Source organism: Lipophrys pholis (genome assembly GCF_963383615.2).
Source record: "Lipophrys pholis genome assembly, chromosome: 6".
Classification (NCBI taxonomy): domain Eukaryota; kingdom Metazoa; phylum Chordata; class Actinopteri; order Blenniiformes; family Blenniidae; genus Lipophrys; species Lipophrys pholis.
Window position 1 is genome coordinate 20,286,404 of NC_137629.1, and position 16,270 is coordinate 20,302,673.

The window sequence follows — 16,270 nt, forward strand, 5'->3', positions numbered from 1 at the left end:
AAGAAGAAGAAAAATAACACACACACACACACACACAGCCCTCTGGTCTCCAGCCATCATCACTACCAGCGCTCAGCCTCCGCGCTGCGGCTGCATCCGCCGCTTCGCGAGAATCGTACCTGATAATCGCATGTCCGTCCGGCGACAAGAACTCGGGCGGGCGGACCGGGTCGCGCTTTGCGACGGCGATCCGAGCTTGCCTGGGCGTTTTTTTTCCTCGTCTTTTGGGGCCGACTGATGCTCTAGTTTCGCCCAGTGTCTACCCAGAGCTAATCCACCCCACACAAAGAGCAGAAAATGGCTGCAAGTGCATTTTCTTAAAGGGGCCGTTACAGCGGAGCGCTGGGCGATGATAATGATGATGATGATGATGAAGATAATGATGATGGTGATGAGGGGCCTTCGACATGTTGGTTTTAGCTTCATCATCTAGGAAAAGTAACATACGTGCATATTCACAAAATTGTCATCTTTGCATCATGTATAGAGGAAGTCCTCCGGTCAAATTAAAATGTCAACTTCTTGATCCTGTGCAGGGTTGCAGGGCGGGTGACACCCTGGACAGGTCACCAGTCCATCACAGGGCAAACACACACACACACACACACACACACACACACACACACACACATGCAGGGAGAGCGTGCAAACTCCACACAGAAAGGCCCGTCTAGTATTTGAACCAACAACCTTCTCATTGTGTCGCAAGAGCACTAACCACAAAATACGGTCAAATGTCGAAACACTGCTGTCTACATTTGCAACCTCCTGCAGCCTCAGCATGCACGTTTTAACAAACTTACCCTCAAAGCATGGCGTTAATGAATCAGCTTTCACTGCAGAGTCACTGGTTTTTCTACTCGGGCCTTCCGTGTTTTTTCATGTCCTCGACTCTTATCCATCGAATTTCCAGCAAATAAATTGGATATAGCAGTTCATTCTGTGAAAATATTCCACACATTGTTTTCTTTGTAATTTTTACCCCTTGAAAAGTCAGTCCAGGGGGAAGGTTTTTTTTTTTTTTTTTTTTTCTTTTTCAAGAGGCACCTCTCCTCTGACTCCCACAAAACTAGAAAAATAAAGCGACCACCTTCACTTCAAAAGCAAAACAGTTGGATTGCGTGCATGATGTGCTCCCTTGCGTTGCATTAAACCCAATTTTACTCCATATCATAATTTCTCCTGATAAAAAGCAGTGTGTTTAATATTTAGTATTTGTGTAGTTGGCTTTTTATAACATTTTCATGTAGGATTCTTCTTCTTATTATTATTATTATTATTATCATTATTTTAATCATTATTAATATTACTGTATGTATTTTTGGCATAAGCTGAAAGAGTAAATTAGAAGAATAACTACATCCTGTATTTTATAGATCTGGTGGTCATAACTTGGATCTTCACATGACTTTATGTATATGTTAATTTCTGTATTATTTCTATAGGAATAGGTAGTTTTGGACAGATGGTAAGTGGTCCTCCAATAATCCTAGCAGGACGTGCAGTTCCACGTTTCACCACTGCACCTGCATATCAGGAAGCAGCTTGGGCCATTCATCCTCCCAACCCTCCTTTAGCAAACCCACAAGCATGCAAACACTCAAAACCAATGTAACTACCAATTAATCTAATCTACTGTATACAATTGGACTGTGAAAGGAGGTACATGTAATAAATCCTCTCCATGAGCACAGCTTGACCTGCTTGAACTTGAACTGTGCTATTCTTGCAGCCACTGCTAACCATTGAACCACCCTGACAAGCTTCATGAATTACATAAATGATAAGAATGACTCTTGGTGACTCTTGAATGACACTTTTTTGTATTGATATATGCACGTTATCCAGAAAAAACATGTTGTCAGCGTTCTCCTAATGACGCAAAGAAAAACCTTATCAGCGCACTGTCAATGTTGACAAATGTCAGATTATGGTAAAGTCCTTTTAAAGGATACGTTTTGTATCCCGTCCTGTTTTGTCTCATGAGTTATGTTTTCCCTCTGTGTTGCTTTTATATTTGATTTCCTGGAGATTCATTTCTGAGCATGTGTGCTTTGTCAAGGTTTAAATACCTAATCTCTTAATCGTTTTGTTGTTTTTTTTGCCACATTTGTCCTTATGTTGAGTCATATTTAACAAAAAATATGTTTGTGCTTGGACTCAGAACCTAGCACCCCCCCCCCCCCCCCAGAGCATGACAACTCAGCTGAGGTACCAGCAGGACAATGCAGAGAAAGTAATTCCCAGATGGGATAAAAGCCACAGACAGCATTGGGAAAAGAAATCAGCCCACACGAGCTCAGGAAACTGGCCCAGAGGCCTGCTCAGACCCTTCAGCATGACCCCCCTGATGCCCCAGGAAGTTCTTCATGGTGACAGGCAAACCCTGCAAGGATGCTCCAACTCCCCAACTTCATCGTCATGAAAAATCCTCTTTTGTTCATACATCCACGTGTGCATTCAGGACCACTGTATACGCATCCCGACAGTTCTTTCTTACCCCCCCCCCCTGTAATTGATATATGATACCGTGAAGAAGAATTACAAGTAACACTTCGTGTTAGTTAAAGTAATCATTTAATCAACAACTGATCCAGTGCATACTCATGTCAGTGTTTACTCATCAACTTTAGAAAACTCTGTAGAAAGCCTTTGGCAGCAGTTTAAAACGCCAGTATGAGCCTATAATAACTGTGCACAGAGATATGAAACATATAAAGTGCAAATCATGGCTATGAGACTGTCTTGTCTTTTGTAATAATTTGAACTTCAGAAAAACAAAGCAAACAGTGCTTGAATCAATAAATATAAATAAATAAAATATTTAAAAAATATATCTACATTTTTTTTTTTTTTTAAATTGGCTGCTTCACATGCCCGAGAGGGAGCCGATCTCATGTAGGAGGAGACTGAACGATGGCCGATCGTCTGGTTTCTGGGAACGGGAGCAGGAGAAAAACGCATTATTGCAGAAGTGCTCGATTCGTGAGTCAGCTCTTATTCTACTCTACTTGAGTCGTGTTGAATTCCTGTCCTCACCTCCTTCCAGCACCACTCCATGAGGACGTGGACGGAATGTGGAGCCAAGCGCGGCTTCTGCAGCCGCAGGCCTTTGTTCAGCCACTCCACCACGTCCGCATTAGAAAGGTGCTCATAGGGCAGACGGCCCTCGGTGAACACCTCCCACATGAGCACACCTGACAATGGGGGTACAGAGAAAGACGTGAAGTGTTACTGTATGTAGGAATCTGCCAGTGAAGAGTTAAAAACGGCGGTTAGTCAATGGTCAATTAGAGTAAACCGAAATGAATGATGACAGGATCTCCACTGTATTAATACATGGGGTTTGAGCACAACTTACATAAAATAATGTGTACTATAGTTTTTACCGGCCTGAATTTAGTTGAAATAATCAAGAGATTATTATCCAAAATCAATCATTTAGTTTAAAACCTGTATTTAAGTGATACAGCAATAGTATGGAGATGAATAATGGGCATAATGGGTTAAGCATCCTTAGTTAAGACTTCTGCTTTTCTTAACAGGTGATTGGATGGTCATTTCAATTAGCCCAAAGATACACAGAGAGCCACTTCTATTCCGCTGCTGGTAGGACTTAGGGAAGTGATCCTTCCAGCCAGACGTTTCCTGCCTTAATAGATCACCACTTTGGGTCCCTCAGCAAGGCCCCAACTGCTCAGGTTACACCAGGAAGGGCATCTGGTGGGAAAGTTGGGCCATATCAAACATGTGGATCACATACTCCGCTGTGGTAACTCCAGGAGGGAGCAACCGCTACAAATTCTCTTTATTCTTCAGATTTTAGGGTAATTAAACATTTGGAGGCATTGTACAACTGCGAGAGAGGTCATTGACACCTGTGTGTACATGTTGCAGAAGAATGCTTTGATAGTTTTTGTTTTCTTTATAAACTTTAGTTTTTTGTGACAAAGTTATAGTGAATAACCAGGGCAACTTTTATTTTGTTCCATCTAATTGGAGAACATGGTCTTGGAAGCGCCAAGATTTGTCTCCATTCTACAAACAGCGTCTTCGTTTTCAGAAATGGGGTTTCCCTGGCTCTTCACAAATTGAGTCCACTTTATGGTAAAACCAGATGCTGTTGTTTCTTCATTTCGAAAGGTTCCACTTTTTTCTAGATCTTTTTTTTTTTCCTCCACACTATCGTACTGGTCAATCTGGAATTGATATTATTCCTTTTCTGGCCCCATTGAAGGTTGGCGGTAGTCCCGCAGACCAACTTACTAATACCATTAACAGCTGTGGTCTTGAAAACACCAGGCTGCGTTCAGAGGGTCTGTAGGTCAACATTTATTTTCTTAGCTTCTCAGAGCTTTCGTTTTTTTTCCTTAATGTTCGGTTAGACTGTAAAACCCACAGTCATACAAGGCAAATGATAAATGTTTTACAACTGGTGACACTAAAAAAAAAACTGAATTTACTTTCTGCCCAGGATTTCTGAGGTATGAATATCTTTTATCTTTAGAATAAGATACAGGTTAGCAGATATCATTGTACATATATTCTTATTGTCAAAAACAAGCACAAAGTATTACACCAATTTCCTCATGCCTCATCTAACCTCATTACTCTAGACGTGTTTGATATCTGCAAGTTGCAGCTCCCGTCCGTATGATCTGTTCATGTTGGGTTAAAAAGTTTCCTGTTTGTCTCCCGTTTAGTACTGATTGCAGCTGTATAGCAGTAAAGCCATTCATTGGCATATTACTATGACAAGTTTTGAAAAGGCCTTGTATATTTTACTTTCTATTTGCCTTGGAATAAAATATATGACCACACATCCGAGGAGATCTAATCTAACTCACATATCAGTTTTCTATCAAAATAAACCCACTTGCAGCTGGTACTCAGATAGAAAAGCAGGTTATCGACTCACTCTGTGGTCGGTGGTTCGATCACCATCTGCCAATATAACCATTAGCAAGACAATGAACCATAAAGCACTTTACATATCAGCCTTGGTATGAGTGTGTGTTTGAGTGTAACCTACAAGGTGAAGTGTTTTGATTATCATTATTATTCTTATTATTATACACAGAAATTGTTTGAGTGCTTGACATGAAACATCAAACTTTAAAACTTGCTTCCTTTATTAATCTGAAGGCTGCTTAATGATCTATATTAGTTAGACAACATTAGAAGCCAAAGCCACAACCCATCTGAGTTTGAATCCCAATTGTGACCGTGTTCTATTCATGAGTTTTTACTATCCACCAAAAAAGTTCAGTTTCTGCTCCCACATGGGCATCGTTTGATTCATGTTGTAACTGTGTGCCACTCTTCTGCTCGGCCGTATATTCAGGAGGTCAGACATACAAACACAAGAGTTTAAAGTTAGGAATAAGGAGAAACACACCGAACGACCAGATGTCGGACTTGCTGCTGAACTTGCAGTATCTGATGACCTCTGGAGCCGACCACTTGACTGGAAACTTGGAGCATTGGGAGCTTGTGTACTGGTCATCAAGGACAAATCTATAATGGACACAAACCCCACACGGCCAGACAATAAACCTTTCTTGTAAATGAAAAACACTATTTAAAATGTCAGGTAGACAACATGATTGGCACACACAGGCAAGGTTTTCCGAAGGGGTTTATAAAAGCATACCTGGTCATGCCAAAATCTGACACCTTCACCTCGTTGTTCTTTGAGACTAGACAGTTCCTGGCAGCCTGTAGGAGGAACAGAGGATCAACTGGTCTGACAGAGCAGGGAGACATCAATGTGTCATTAAAAAATTGCAGGCGGTTTGGATTACCAGATCTCTGTGGATGAAGTTGGAACTCTCGAGGTACATCATCCCCTCACTGACATCCAGACACATCCCCAACAGCTGATCCTCAGACAATCGCCCTTTTCTGGCTCGCAGGTAATCAGTCAGGCAACCGTTATCCATGAACTCAAACACAAGACACAGGGGAGAGTGCTGCGTGCACACGCCGTAGAGCTGAACCAGCTTACAGTGCGAGAGCTGCCTGTTCGGACACACACCGACAGCTATAAGATGAGTGGTTTGTTGTGGATATCGTCTGGAAAAATACCGTACAATTATCCACTATATTACTCACATCATGACTTTTGCCTCCTCTTTAAAGTCCTCCTCTGACATGCATCCTTCTATCACCATCTTCACCGCCACCTTGTTCTCCCTCCATCTGCCTTCCAGCACCCGCCCAAACTGGCCTGTGCCCAACTCCTGACCCAGCACCAGCTCCGCGGGATTCACCTGCCACTGATCTGTAGCAGCACAAAGGTAGAGATCCAAATTATCCCACAGGTGTTTGAGGTGATGGAGACATCAACCCCCAACTACTCAAGTTGTATCGGTAAAGAGAGCCGAAGAGTAACACCACGTGAAGTAAGCAAAAATAAAAGAATCTTTAGCTTCATTTGTCTATTGACTGAACGATTACTGATGTAACCTTGTGAGGGATCTGCTAGTTCCTGGGAGCAGCCTCCATCTCGGGAGACGGGGTGTCTCAGCCGTGTTATAAGACCTGTCAATCAAAAACAGACACAAAAGAAAGGACGGACTTATGAAAAGACATTAGACCCGCAAATTCCTTCCCCTTTAGTTACAATGTTTATGTACGCATCAGACACTGCAGCAATCAAACCTCATTTCAGCCCCTCAAGGAAGTGGCACACTTACCGGCGGCATTATGTTGGTGGTAATGAATGAGCTGAGGAATGGTGCTGAACAGGTAGTTCTCAGCCAAGTAAAATGCCGCCTTGGCTGTTTGTGTCTGTCGGATTTGGTAATGTTTCACGCTTGGAGTTCTCTCCCCGTTTGACCTTGGGATGATGAAAGAGCGTTAAAACATCAAGTGATGTACATTCAGAGGCTAAGCCTGATGTAAACTGTGTAAACCGTCAAACAAATCCCATGAGGAATATTCCACTAGTGGCCATGTTGACATTGCTCAAAAGGTTTTCTCCGATCACGAAGCATTTATAGACTGAGACTGCATTGCCAGGATGCCACATCTAAACATCTCTCTGATGTACTGTTGCCGTTTCAAGGCTCCTGCCCAGTACATCACTATCAGAGTGATCAATCTTCCCTCAGAGTCGTGCAAGGGTTGCACCAGCGTTTCTCCTGGCATCCTCAGAACAATTACTGTCCAAATTGTGCATATGAAGGATCTTTAAAGCTTTGCCCACTGAAGGTACGAGGCAACAAACTCAGCTACTGCCATTTGTCCTGGAACACTTTGTAAAGGTAATTTTTAATCGATCTTAAACAATTAAGTTATTGCAAGTAAAAAATGTACTTGATGAAATTATATTAATTGGTTGTTTCTGTCTAGATACAAAGATGGTGTTTTCTCTTTAATCTCCTTTCACTTGTTGCCACACAGTTGCAAACCTTTTTTTTCATTTATGATATTAATTCTTTCCTACTTTCTATCGGTCTAACCTCATTTGGCTATTGATTTGCAACTCATTTTCTGAATGTGTTTAGTCTTTGTCTGAAGTTAATGTTCTTGTGGTACTGTTGTTTCGACCAACAGACAAAAAGCGGCAGAGAACAACTGGTTGCACGCCTTCATTCAAAACAGAAGAAAGACGCACACCTGCACACCCACCAAACTGTTCCACCTGTACACGCTTTAGCTGAGAAGGAATTCTGTCTTTGTCAGAATCAACTGGAAAGGCAACTTCCAAGACAAGATGAATCACTGAGCTTCATAAACAAAAGACCTTTCGCTGGTCACTGTGTTAACAGCTTTCGGTATCTCAACTGATTTATTGTCAGGTAAACCTCCAGGAGACAGCGTGAAGACGGAAACGTTTTTTACCCCGGCGCTTTGGTGAAAACCGACACAGTGAAGACTCCCACTTGGCTCGAGTCCCGCACCATGAAAGCACCCTCTCGACCCTGCGGGTTGAATAAGAAAATAACATCAGAAAGAATAAGAAAAAAAAAAGCGACGCTCATTAGATGTTGCTGTAACTTGCAGCTTGTGCCTGTGCAGGCCTGGTAGCCATTGCGACATGTGATGATGTGATATAACTGTTCTCTCGTCTGCCTGCAAACCTCAGCAAAACACTTCATGGCAGGAAATAGGGCAGTGTGGTTGTGAGAAAAAAGGTTTACTCCCATCACACAGGTGCAGAAGTATGATTATGCAGATGCAAGGTTGCTGTAGCTGCAGCTGAAGTGCAACTGCATCATACGGGAGCAAAGTCTTGTTGATTCAAACTAATTATGACATGAAACAGCATTTTTCTGTCAAAGACGGGCCTGGAGGGTGAACTAATGAAAAATGAATTAACGCTCGTCTCTTAAGCACTTGTGTTGTGTTTACCTCAGTCTTTAGCAAAGTCTCGGCTTCCCCTCTGTTGACGTTTTTGTTGTACCATCTGTGAGAAGGCATATCAACAACTGAATCAGTTCCATGAACAACAAATCAATTAAATGTACCTGTATCCAGTTGAAAACACAGAGGCGGGGAAAATGTAATAAAACTCACTCAAATCTCTCAAAGTTGCTGCCTGATTTTTCAGCCACGTATGTACAGGGCACAAAACCAATGGGCCTGATCAGGGATCAGAAAGTAAAAGAAAATATGGACACATTTTTTTAAATGTAAAGATTTAAATGGTCACAAGTAAAGTTTATGAGCCTTACTTACCCTTGACCCTTCTGCACGGCCCACCAGTCAGGGTGGCTGCTGTCAATAAGGATGTACTCCTTATCCTTCACGAGAGGTACATCATCATCGTTTACTGGAGAGTAGTCTTGCAGGGCGATGACTGTCAGCTGTCCCGAATTGTGTAACTCCAGCTTCAAAAAAGAAAGTTTTGATCTTAAATCCTCTTTTTTTTTTTTTTTTTTTTGCAACATACAATGCAAGTGTGATGAGAGTGAGAATGATACTCTATAAAAGATTAAATTAATGTAATCAGCTTCAACAATGAGAGAGAATCAGGATGATATCAACAGTAAATATTTATATTTTTTCAAATCAATCTGCGAGTTTGTGTAGTAAATATTACCACTGGCATGATGCAAAACAACATGAGTGATGAACAGTGAACACACAGGATCAGAGGTGCCAACATTTTTTTTTTTTTTTTTATAGGGGGCCACGTAAAATAACTAGGATGGATGTGTTATGGCTCGCCTCAAGTCAAAAAACTAAATCATAAAAGATTAATACATCTTGAAAACGTTTTTCAGAGTTCAGTTCAGCTTCTGTTGCTGCTCTGCATCAGTCACGTTCTTGTTACTCTCTTGTCTGGCTTATGGCATTTCAAAATGTAATTGTAGCACGATGACGTGCTTTATTAGGATATTTTGTGATAGTTCTGCAAGCCAATATGGGTAATAGTGAACCCAAAAGCAGGACCTAATGCATATATTGAAATAAAACCAAGGATGTTGTTTTGCATGCGTCTCAGATGCCAGTTATTCCCTAATTTGATTCACTTTCTCACTGACACCCATGCATAAATCTGCACAGCATCGTTTATAACCGCACCTTAGACATGGACGATTAGAGCGAGTGCAAGTGCAATTTTTCTTTTTTTCAGCAAAACAGAAAAAAAACTATATAATAAATTGCAGACAAACTGGTTGCATATTTCCAGAATGAAAGCCTGGTGCAGTTTGACCCCTGGATCTGCCAAAGCAAGCCCACAAGTAGTGTCAGTATTCCAACTACTGAACCTGTTCGGACGAATAAACAAAGATAAATAAGAAACTCTGAACCCCAAGTTTTCCCAATGGTGCGCAAACACCATGCCTGGCTGCTTTCTCCACCACCGTGTTCCTGAACGTTTGAACGTGTGTTAAAGCACTTCTTGAAAAAGCGGCGGAAATATGAGTGAGTCTTATTATCATTTTTGAATATCACAGTATTATTTGGTTAAACCTCACAGTTAATATTAGAGCGGCGTATTAATTTTAATTCTTTATAAAGCAGTACCTTTAAATCTGGGATCTTGGGAAGTGGCTTTTTGGAACCTGTGGGGGAAAGAGAAATGCCAAATTAATGAGAAACATGCAAAGCACTCATACTCAAGATCAAGATTTCAAATGATCATATATATTCAAATTCCTTAAAACCATTTTAACTTGAAATAATGTTAGTTGTTTTTTTTTCGTTTGTTTTTTGTGTGAAATGACATTGATTATTTTCTTCATTCACATGTTGTGTCCAATACAAGAATAAAACGCTAACAACAATCATGACAAAGCTCCAAAAACCAAGTATATTTTGACAGAACCTACCCTCGCCCTCGGGGTCATAAACATGACAGCCGGCTGCTAGCTTGTCCGCCTGCTGACAACATCTCCATTTTCCATCCATCCAGAACTTTGGGTGGTATTTGCTCACCAAATTATTGTGCTTTGTTTCTGGAACACAAAGTAGACACGTCTGCAAGAGAATATCCAAGAGGCACACATTCGAGGGGGAGAAAATGCAAAATTCAGACAAAAAGAACCCCAAGCCTGGACTTGAGCAAGGTTTTCAACCTGTGACCCCGGCAGTATATAAAGTCAATAGATTTGAATGGCGTCTCATGCCGATGTGTGTGTTATTACGTTCTGACACGGCTTACCTTCTTTGAGAGCTCTCACCCATCGCTGACGACAATCATAATCTGGGGCAAAAATGTAGAGGTAATGGTTGTCGTGAAAAACCTGTAGAGACATGCAAGTTTGAGATTTCTTTCTTTCTTTCTGTTTTTTTTTTGGGGGCGGGAGGGGTGTCTTTTATCATGGTCAACAGACATGACATGTAAAGAATGTAACACATTATTCAATGTATGTAAGTATTGGGAATCCTACCTGAAAAGGGTACTTGTAGTTGCATGGTATGGGGACGTCGCATAACACAGTCTCTACACACTTAATCCTCAACAGCGGGATGCAACCTTTCAGCATGGGCTTTTTCTGTAAAAAAAAAAAAAGATCATTCATACTAGAGTAAACTTTGTGAACAGGAGACAGGAGGCCACATTTTAATACCAAATGTCCTCATTAGCCGTGTCACTTCAAATAAGCAAGAGAAATGAACTCACCCCAGGACGACACTCAGAGTACTTCAGCTCTTGAGTATCCAGAACAAAAACTCTCTCTTTGTAGTTACAAGGTGACACTATTTTCTTCTGCTGAGATTTTTTGATCATCGTTTCCTTCAAAATCACCCTGGGGAACATGGTGAGGACACGCAATTGAACAACGGTCCGAAACACTGGATGTCCTCGATTGCCTGGAGCTCTGCGCTACTCTGAATGTGAAACAACAAACAAAACGGTGGCGTGATGACTTATGACTTGATAAATGCCGCGGAGCTTCCGGTATGAAGTTGTGCACACAGCAAAAACCACATCCTCAGAGCAACACCACACACACACACACACACACACACACACACACACACACACACACACACACACACACACACACACACACACACACACACACACACACACACACACACACACACACACACACACACACACACACACACACACACACACACACACACACACACACATAGAGCATGTTGCAATAAGTCAGATGACAGTGTGCGGAGGTTAGAGAACTTTTAACCTTTTTAAAGACAAGTTTCACATAAAAAAAAAACCCAAATACTTAAACAAATGATTCTGTCTTTGTAATGACACACAGCTTTGGCATTTCTGTAAATAATTCCTCGAGTAATTATAAAATATGTGAAAGAATAACAAAATAAAAAGCTCTCAACACTTAAATGTCATATACTGTTTGCGTCACAAACAAAATTCGCAAACCAAAAGTGAACATTGGCATATATGCTGCTTGAACAAGCATGTTGGATATTTGTGCTTTTCAAATTGTTATAATATTTAAAGATGTGCCCACTGTTTTTATATCACAGGAATCCTGCCACAATCATGGTTTCGGAAGTTTTGCAAAAGGAGTTCAGTTTTCTCTCACCCACACACCACAAAAGACATTTCTATTATTAAAAGAAGAAATATATTCCATCATTAATTTGGTTTTCATATATTTCAGAAATAATGATTAATGTTCAGAGTTGGAAGTTTAGAATCTAGAAAAAAATAAATCCTCACTTCTCATCAACATGTATTGGATACTATAGCACCACCATGAGGAGAACTCCATTAAAACTACTCAAGGACTATAATTTCTTAATCTAATTTTCAATCAGATTAAACTGAATCCAAATTTATGAATGGAAGAGAAGAAAGCTATATTGTTGTATTTGTTACTATTGTTTTTAAATCCTTTTAAAAATGTCACAATACAACCTCTTTCTGTGAAATGGGTACTGAAGAGATCATTTCAGAAATTGTGGTCAGATGTGTCTGCCTGTTTGCTATTTGTGAATTTATCTTTGTGTTTAATAGAAGATACATGCCAAGGTATGGTCAACAAAAACATAATGTACTTTAGCTTTTGGGTTCCAAATGTTGTAAGATCTATTACTGTAAGATTTAGTCTGGGGTTCTGAAATGTCTACAATGTCAGTTTCACCCGGACGCTGGTAACTACAGCACAAGCACCAAAGCCCCCAACACACACACACACACACACACACACACACACACACACACACACACACGCACGCGCAATATTTCACGAAAGCAATGGAAATATATTTTCTATATTATATTTGTCAGATCAAATTAAGACAGTACTTCATATTGTGCATTGTATATGTTTAAAAGTAACCATGCACATATTCGAATAATAGCAATGTACAATTATACAATATAACTGGGTAATACAATAATTTAGATATATTTGACATAAAAATCAAAAAATAAATCGGTCTTGCCTTGAGTTTAGCCCACCCACGTTAATGTCTGGCAATAATGTAAATACCTTTGGTAAGAAATCGTTTCCTGTGAACAGAAAACAGACAGAAACACTTAAAACATGTTTTTTTTTTTCTTTAATTTGGAAAAAACCTTTGTGAACTACATGGTCGTGACTTCTATTCTCTCAGCCAATCAGATTCCAGTTTGTTCCTCAGCCACTATCCAACCGATGAGTTGCAAATATAAGTCACGTGCTTTGTTCATCCAATAGCAGTGAAGCACACACCGACTTCTTCCCAGTGTGAGCTGGTTGGGCTAAGCTAAGCTATGAGCTAAAGACTCCTGCTTTACCGACGGAAACATTTTACTACCGAAAGATAAATTCAGCCGCTGCAAAGTCCCCTGAAAGGTTAGTCGTGACATTAACACTGGAAGATTTTGTTTGACTGTCGGTTTGCTCCTTGATGTAGGCGTGGATGTAACTCTTTACAGGTTAGCAATGGCATTGCTAGTTAGCCTGTTTGGCTATTAAAACAAAACTCAGATCTTTCTCAAGAGGCACCAAACCTGTTTTTAATGCTTGAGTTTAGTCCTAAGTCTATTCAAAAATGCTTAATGAATGTTTTCTCTCTATGGATCGAAAAAGCCAGCTCTACAACAACATGGTATTCTGTAAGATTAGAGGAAACCCACCCAGACAAGGAGAGAACATGCAAACTCCACAGAGAACGGCTCCAGCTTCTTGGACAGTGGACATCTCTGGTCAAAACGGAGTATTTGCTCATCCTTTCTGATATATTGTTCAGATCGTTACTCTGGCGAACTATTAAGGATTAGCTCAAGTTACTTAATTTGATATAACGTATATAAAAAATGCAGTTTTACTGAGGTGAGCTCCCTGTCACGGTGATAATTTGTTACTTGACTTTAATAACATGTTTACTTTGTGTTTTTGAAAGTTATGCCAATCTAGTACTGGCTTTCAGGGTATTCCTTTTCACTTGTCCAAACTTGCATTTAAAAGCAGTCACTGAATTAAGTTAGCGTTTTTGGTTTATTTTGGGAATAGATTTGGCTTTTTAATGGAAGTCACGCTTAAGCAATATATGTTAACATTCACCTGCATGTGGAAAACATTTCAGATTTTCTAATGTGTTCTTACCCCCGTTTCTCTTATTTCGTCAATCAGATCTCCATCATGGGTGAACCACAGCAGGTCAGTGCGCTGCCTCCTCCGCCTATGCAGTACATCAAGGAGTACACCGATGAGAACATCCGCAAGGGCTTGGCCCCGAAGCCGCCACCGCCCATCAGAGATAGCTACATGATGTTCGGCAACCAGTTCCAGTGTGATGAACTGATAATCCGGCCTTTAGAGAGCCAGGGCATCGAGAGGCTCCATCCCATGCAGTTCGACCACAAGCGGGAGCTGAAGAAGCTCAACATGTCCATCCTTGTGAACTTTCTGGACCTGCTGGACATTCTCATCAAAAGCCCCGGCAGTATAAAGCGAGAAGAGAAACTGGAAGACATAAAGCTTCTGTTTGTTCATATGCACCATCTGATAAATGAGTACAGGCCACACCAAGCCAGGGAAACGCTGAGGGTGATGATGGAGGTGCAGAAAAGACAGAGACTGGAGACGGCCGAGAGGTTCCAGAAACATCTGGAGAGGGTGGTGGAGATGATCCAGGGGTGCCTCACTTCTCTCCCTGATGATTTGCCCCAGATGGAGGGGCCAGACGGCACCTGTGAAGGGACAAACAGTGCATCAACAGCGACGATCGTTGGTTGTACCTCCGAACTGGCTCCCAGGCTGAAAACAGAACCGATGGATGTAGAGGAAACGGGCGCCAGCTGTATGGCAGCTGGTCACCAGAACAAAAGCAGCCCGACCTCCAGGAGGGACAAAATGTGGGACAAAGATGCAGCCATGTGCAGCATCATTGATGAAATAGCTTAAATTGAGAGTTTTTGGTTTGTCTATATGCTGTCATTCTGCCGTCATGTTTGCTGTGTTTTCTTGTTACCAGGTCACATAAAACAGCTCAAATGAAAAATTACATGGATACTTTAGGAAATCTGTTTTCTTTTTTTTTCTTGCATTGAAACCATTAAATAAATTTGTACTATGTGACTGTTCTCACATCAACAGAGCTGTTCATTTAGATTCATCACTGTCAAGTCTTGTGAGTTGTATTAAAAAAGGGACTGATTTTCTTTTTGAAAAGTAATAAAGTCACATCACTGCGACTTAGCGGGTTTTGTAACTGAGTGGAAGTGGTCACCGAAATGTCTGGAAAGATGTAGATCCTGGTTACGCAGTTATTCCGCCTTCACTCACATTCCTTCACGATTTTCAACAAAGTACTCAACAGTGTGACCAGTGTTTTGTTGCCTTACTTGCAGAGTATTCCTACATGAAAAGCAACTCTTTTTTTTTTTTTTCTACTAAGCTTAATTTAATCCTAAACTACTCAAGTTCTCACATCTCCTCGGGTTACAGTATAGGAAACTCCTGAGGAGGTGAAGCTGAATATTGGAACAATCAATCAGTTTTGTCACGACATGTCATTTGTTTGGAGGCTGACATGGGAGGTAATGATTTGCACAACAAGCAGATTTCTGGTTTGAACTAGTTTTTTGTTTTTTTTAATGGGGCCGTCTCTCAGAACATAATATTGATGTAACTGCACCACGCAGGTCAGAGTGACACCTGAGTTCCTTTTTTAATGGAAATTGATCAAATCTTCAGATGTTTTATTTAATGGACAGTTTATTTTTTTGGACATAGAAAAAAACTGTTTTGTTAAAACAATATGATGGAAAATCTTTTCATTTGTCAAAGACTTTTTGATTCAACCTGCAGATACAGGACAGTGGAATATCGTGAACATTTGGTAACACTCCCGGTCTTTTCATCAGAAGCAGAAATAGATTTATTGCGGGTATAGGTCACACAATATGAGGAATTTGTTCTGGTGAGACAAGTGCATTAAGCTGGTATTTTTTTCTTGCCGGGGCTTAAAGATGCCACTTCATTCCTCCAGTCGGTTAAACTATACCATTATGTGACTGTCTTAATGCAGTTTAATGAGAGTAAGTGTGTGTTTAGAGGGACTGATCACAGAGTTACACGTCAATTAACCCAATTTGAATAGTTGTAAATGTCTCACAGCTAAGTTTGAGTAATGGGCCGATCGAATTACTTATTGGAACTGTTTACCTTTTGTTTTAACAAATTGTTATTATAGGCAAGGCAAATTTATATCATTCAGACACAAAGCAATTCACTGTGCTTTTTAAGGAAACAAATGAAAGCAACTAAAGGCATAAAAAAAAAAATTAAGATAAATATGATAAAGTAGAATGTATTGTTTAATGGAAGGTCTGAGCAAATTATAGTGTTTTATGGTCTGATTTAAAAGAAGTGAGTGTGTC

General features: G+C 40.6%; 3 protein-coding genes across 4 annotated transcripts in view; 1 reads left to right on the forward strand and 2 right to left on the reverse strand.

The window, feature by feature from the left end:
- Nucleotides 1-305, reverse strand: part of cyfip2 (cytoplasmic FMR1 interacting protein 2) — a 29,094-nt gene extending 28,789 nt beyond the window's left edge. For both annotated transcript variants that reach the window (XR_013935427.1, XM_080465808.1), the window contains exon 1: nt 120-305. The gene's annotated coding sequence lies outside the window, so the exon portion shown is untranslated. The remainder of the gene's footprint in view (nt 1-119) is intronic.
- A 2,257-nt stretch (nt 306-2,562) lies between these two features.
- itk (IL2 inducible T cell kinase) lies at nt 2,563-11,305 on the reverse strand. Its single transcript, XM_080465895.1, has 17 exons — nt 11,081-11,305; nt 10,848-10,952; nt 10,619-10,700; nt 10,287-10,412; nt 9,982-10,019; nt 8,686-8,837; nt 8,524-8,589; nt 8,359-8,413; nt 7,849-7,928; nt 6,699-6,841; nt 6,469-6,543; nt 6,115-6,283; nt 5,805-6,021; nt 5,654-5,718; nt 5,399-5,517; nt 3,040-3,197; nt 2,563-2,935 (listed from the first exon to the last, which is right to left on the reverse strand). Exons 1-17 carry the CDS (start codon nt 11,216-11,218, stop codon nt 2,870-2,872), a joined length of 1,854 nt encoding a protein of 617 aa, XP_080322021.1. The 5' UTR covers nt 11,219-11,305; the 3' UTR covers nt 2,563-2,869.
- Nucleotides 11,306-13,087: 1,782 nt separating this feature from the next.
- med7 (mediator complex subunit 7) lies at nt 13,088-15,663 on the forward strand. The gene is made up of 2 exons (XM_080465839.1): nt 13,088-13,238; nt 14,019-15,663. The coding sequence occupies exon 2, from the start codon at nt 14,028-14,030 to the stop codon at nt 14,790-14,792; it is 765 nt and encodes a 254-aa protein (XP_080321965.1). The 5' UTR covers nt 13,088-13,238; nt 14,019-14,027; the 3' UTR covers nt 14,793-15,663.
- Nucleotides 15,664-16,270: the final 607 nt, after the last annotated feature.

What these genes read in the sequence shown, in the direction of transcription:
- itk (XM_080465895.1), bottom strand. Translation starts at nt 11,218, where the DNA reads ATGTTCCCCAGGGTGATTTTGAAGGAAACGATGATCAAAAAATCTCAG. An exon ending in GCCGTGCAGAAGGGTCAAGG is followed by an intron (nt 8,590 to 8,685) that starts GTAAGTAAGGCT and finishes ATCCCTGATCAG; the next exon opens with GCCCATTGGTTTTGTGCCCT. An exon ending in TGGAGTGGTGCTGGAAGGAG is followed by an intron (nt 2,936 to 3,039) that starts GTGAGGACAGGA and finishes TCCCGTTCCCAG; the next exon opens with AAACCAGACGATCGGCCATC.
- med7 (XM_080465839.1), top strand. Translation starts at nt 14,028, where the DNA reads ATGGGTGAACCACAGCAGGTCAGTGCGCTGCCTCCTCCGCCTATGCAG.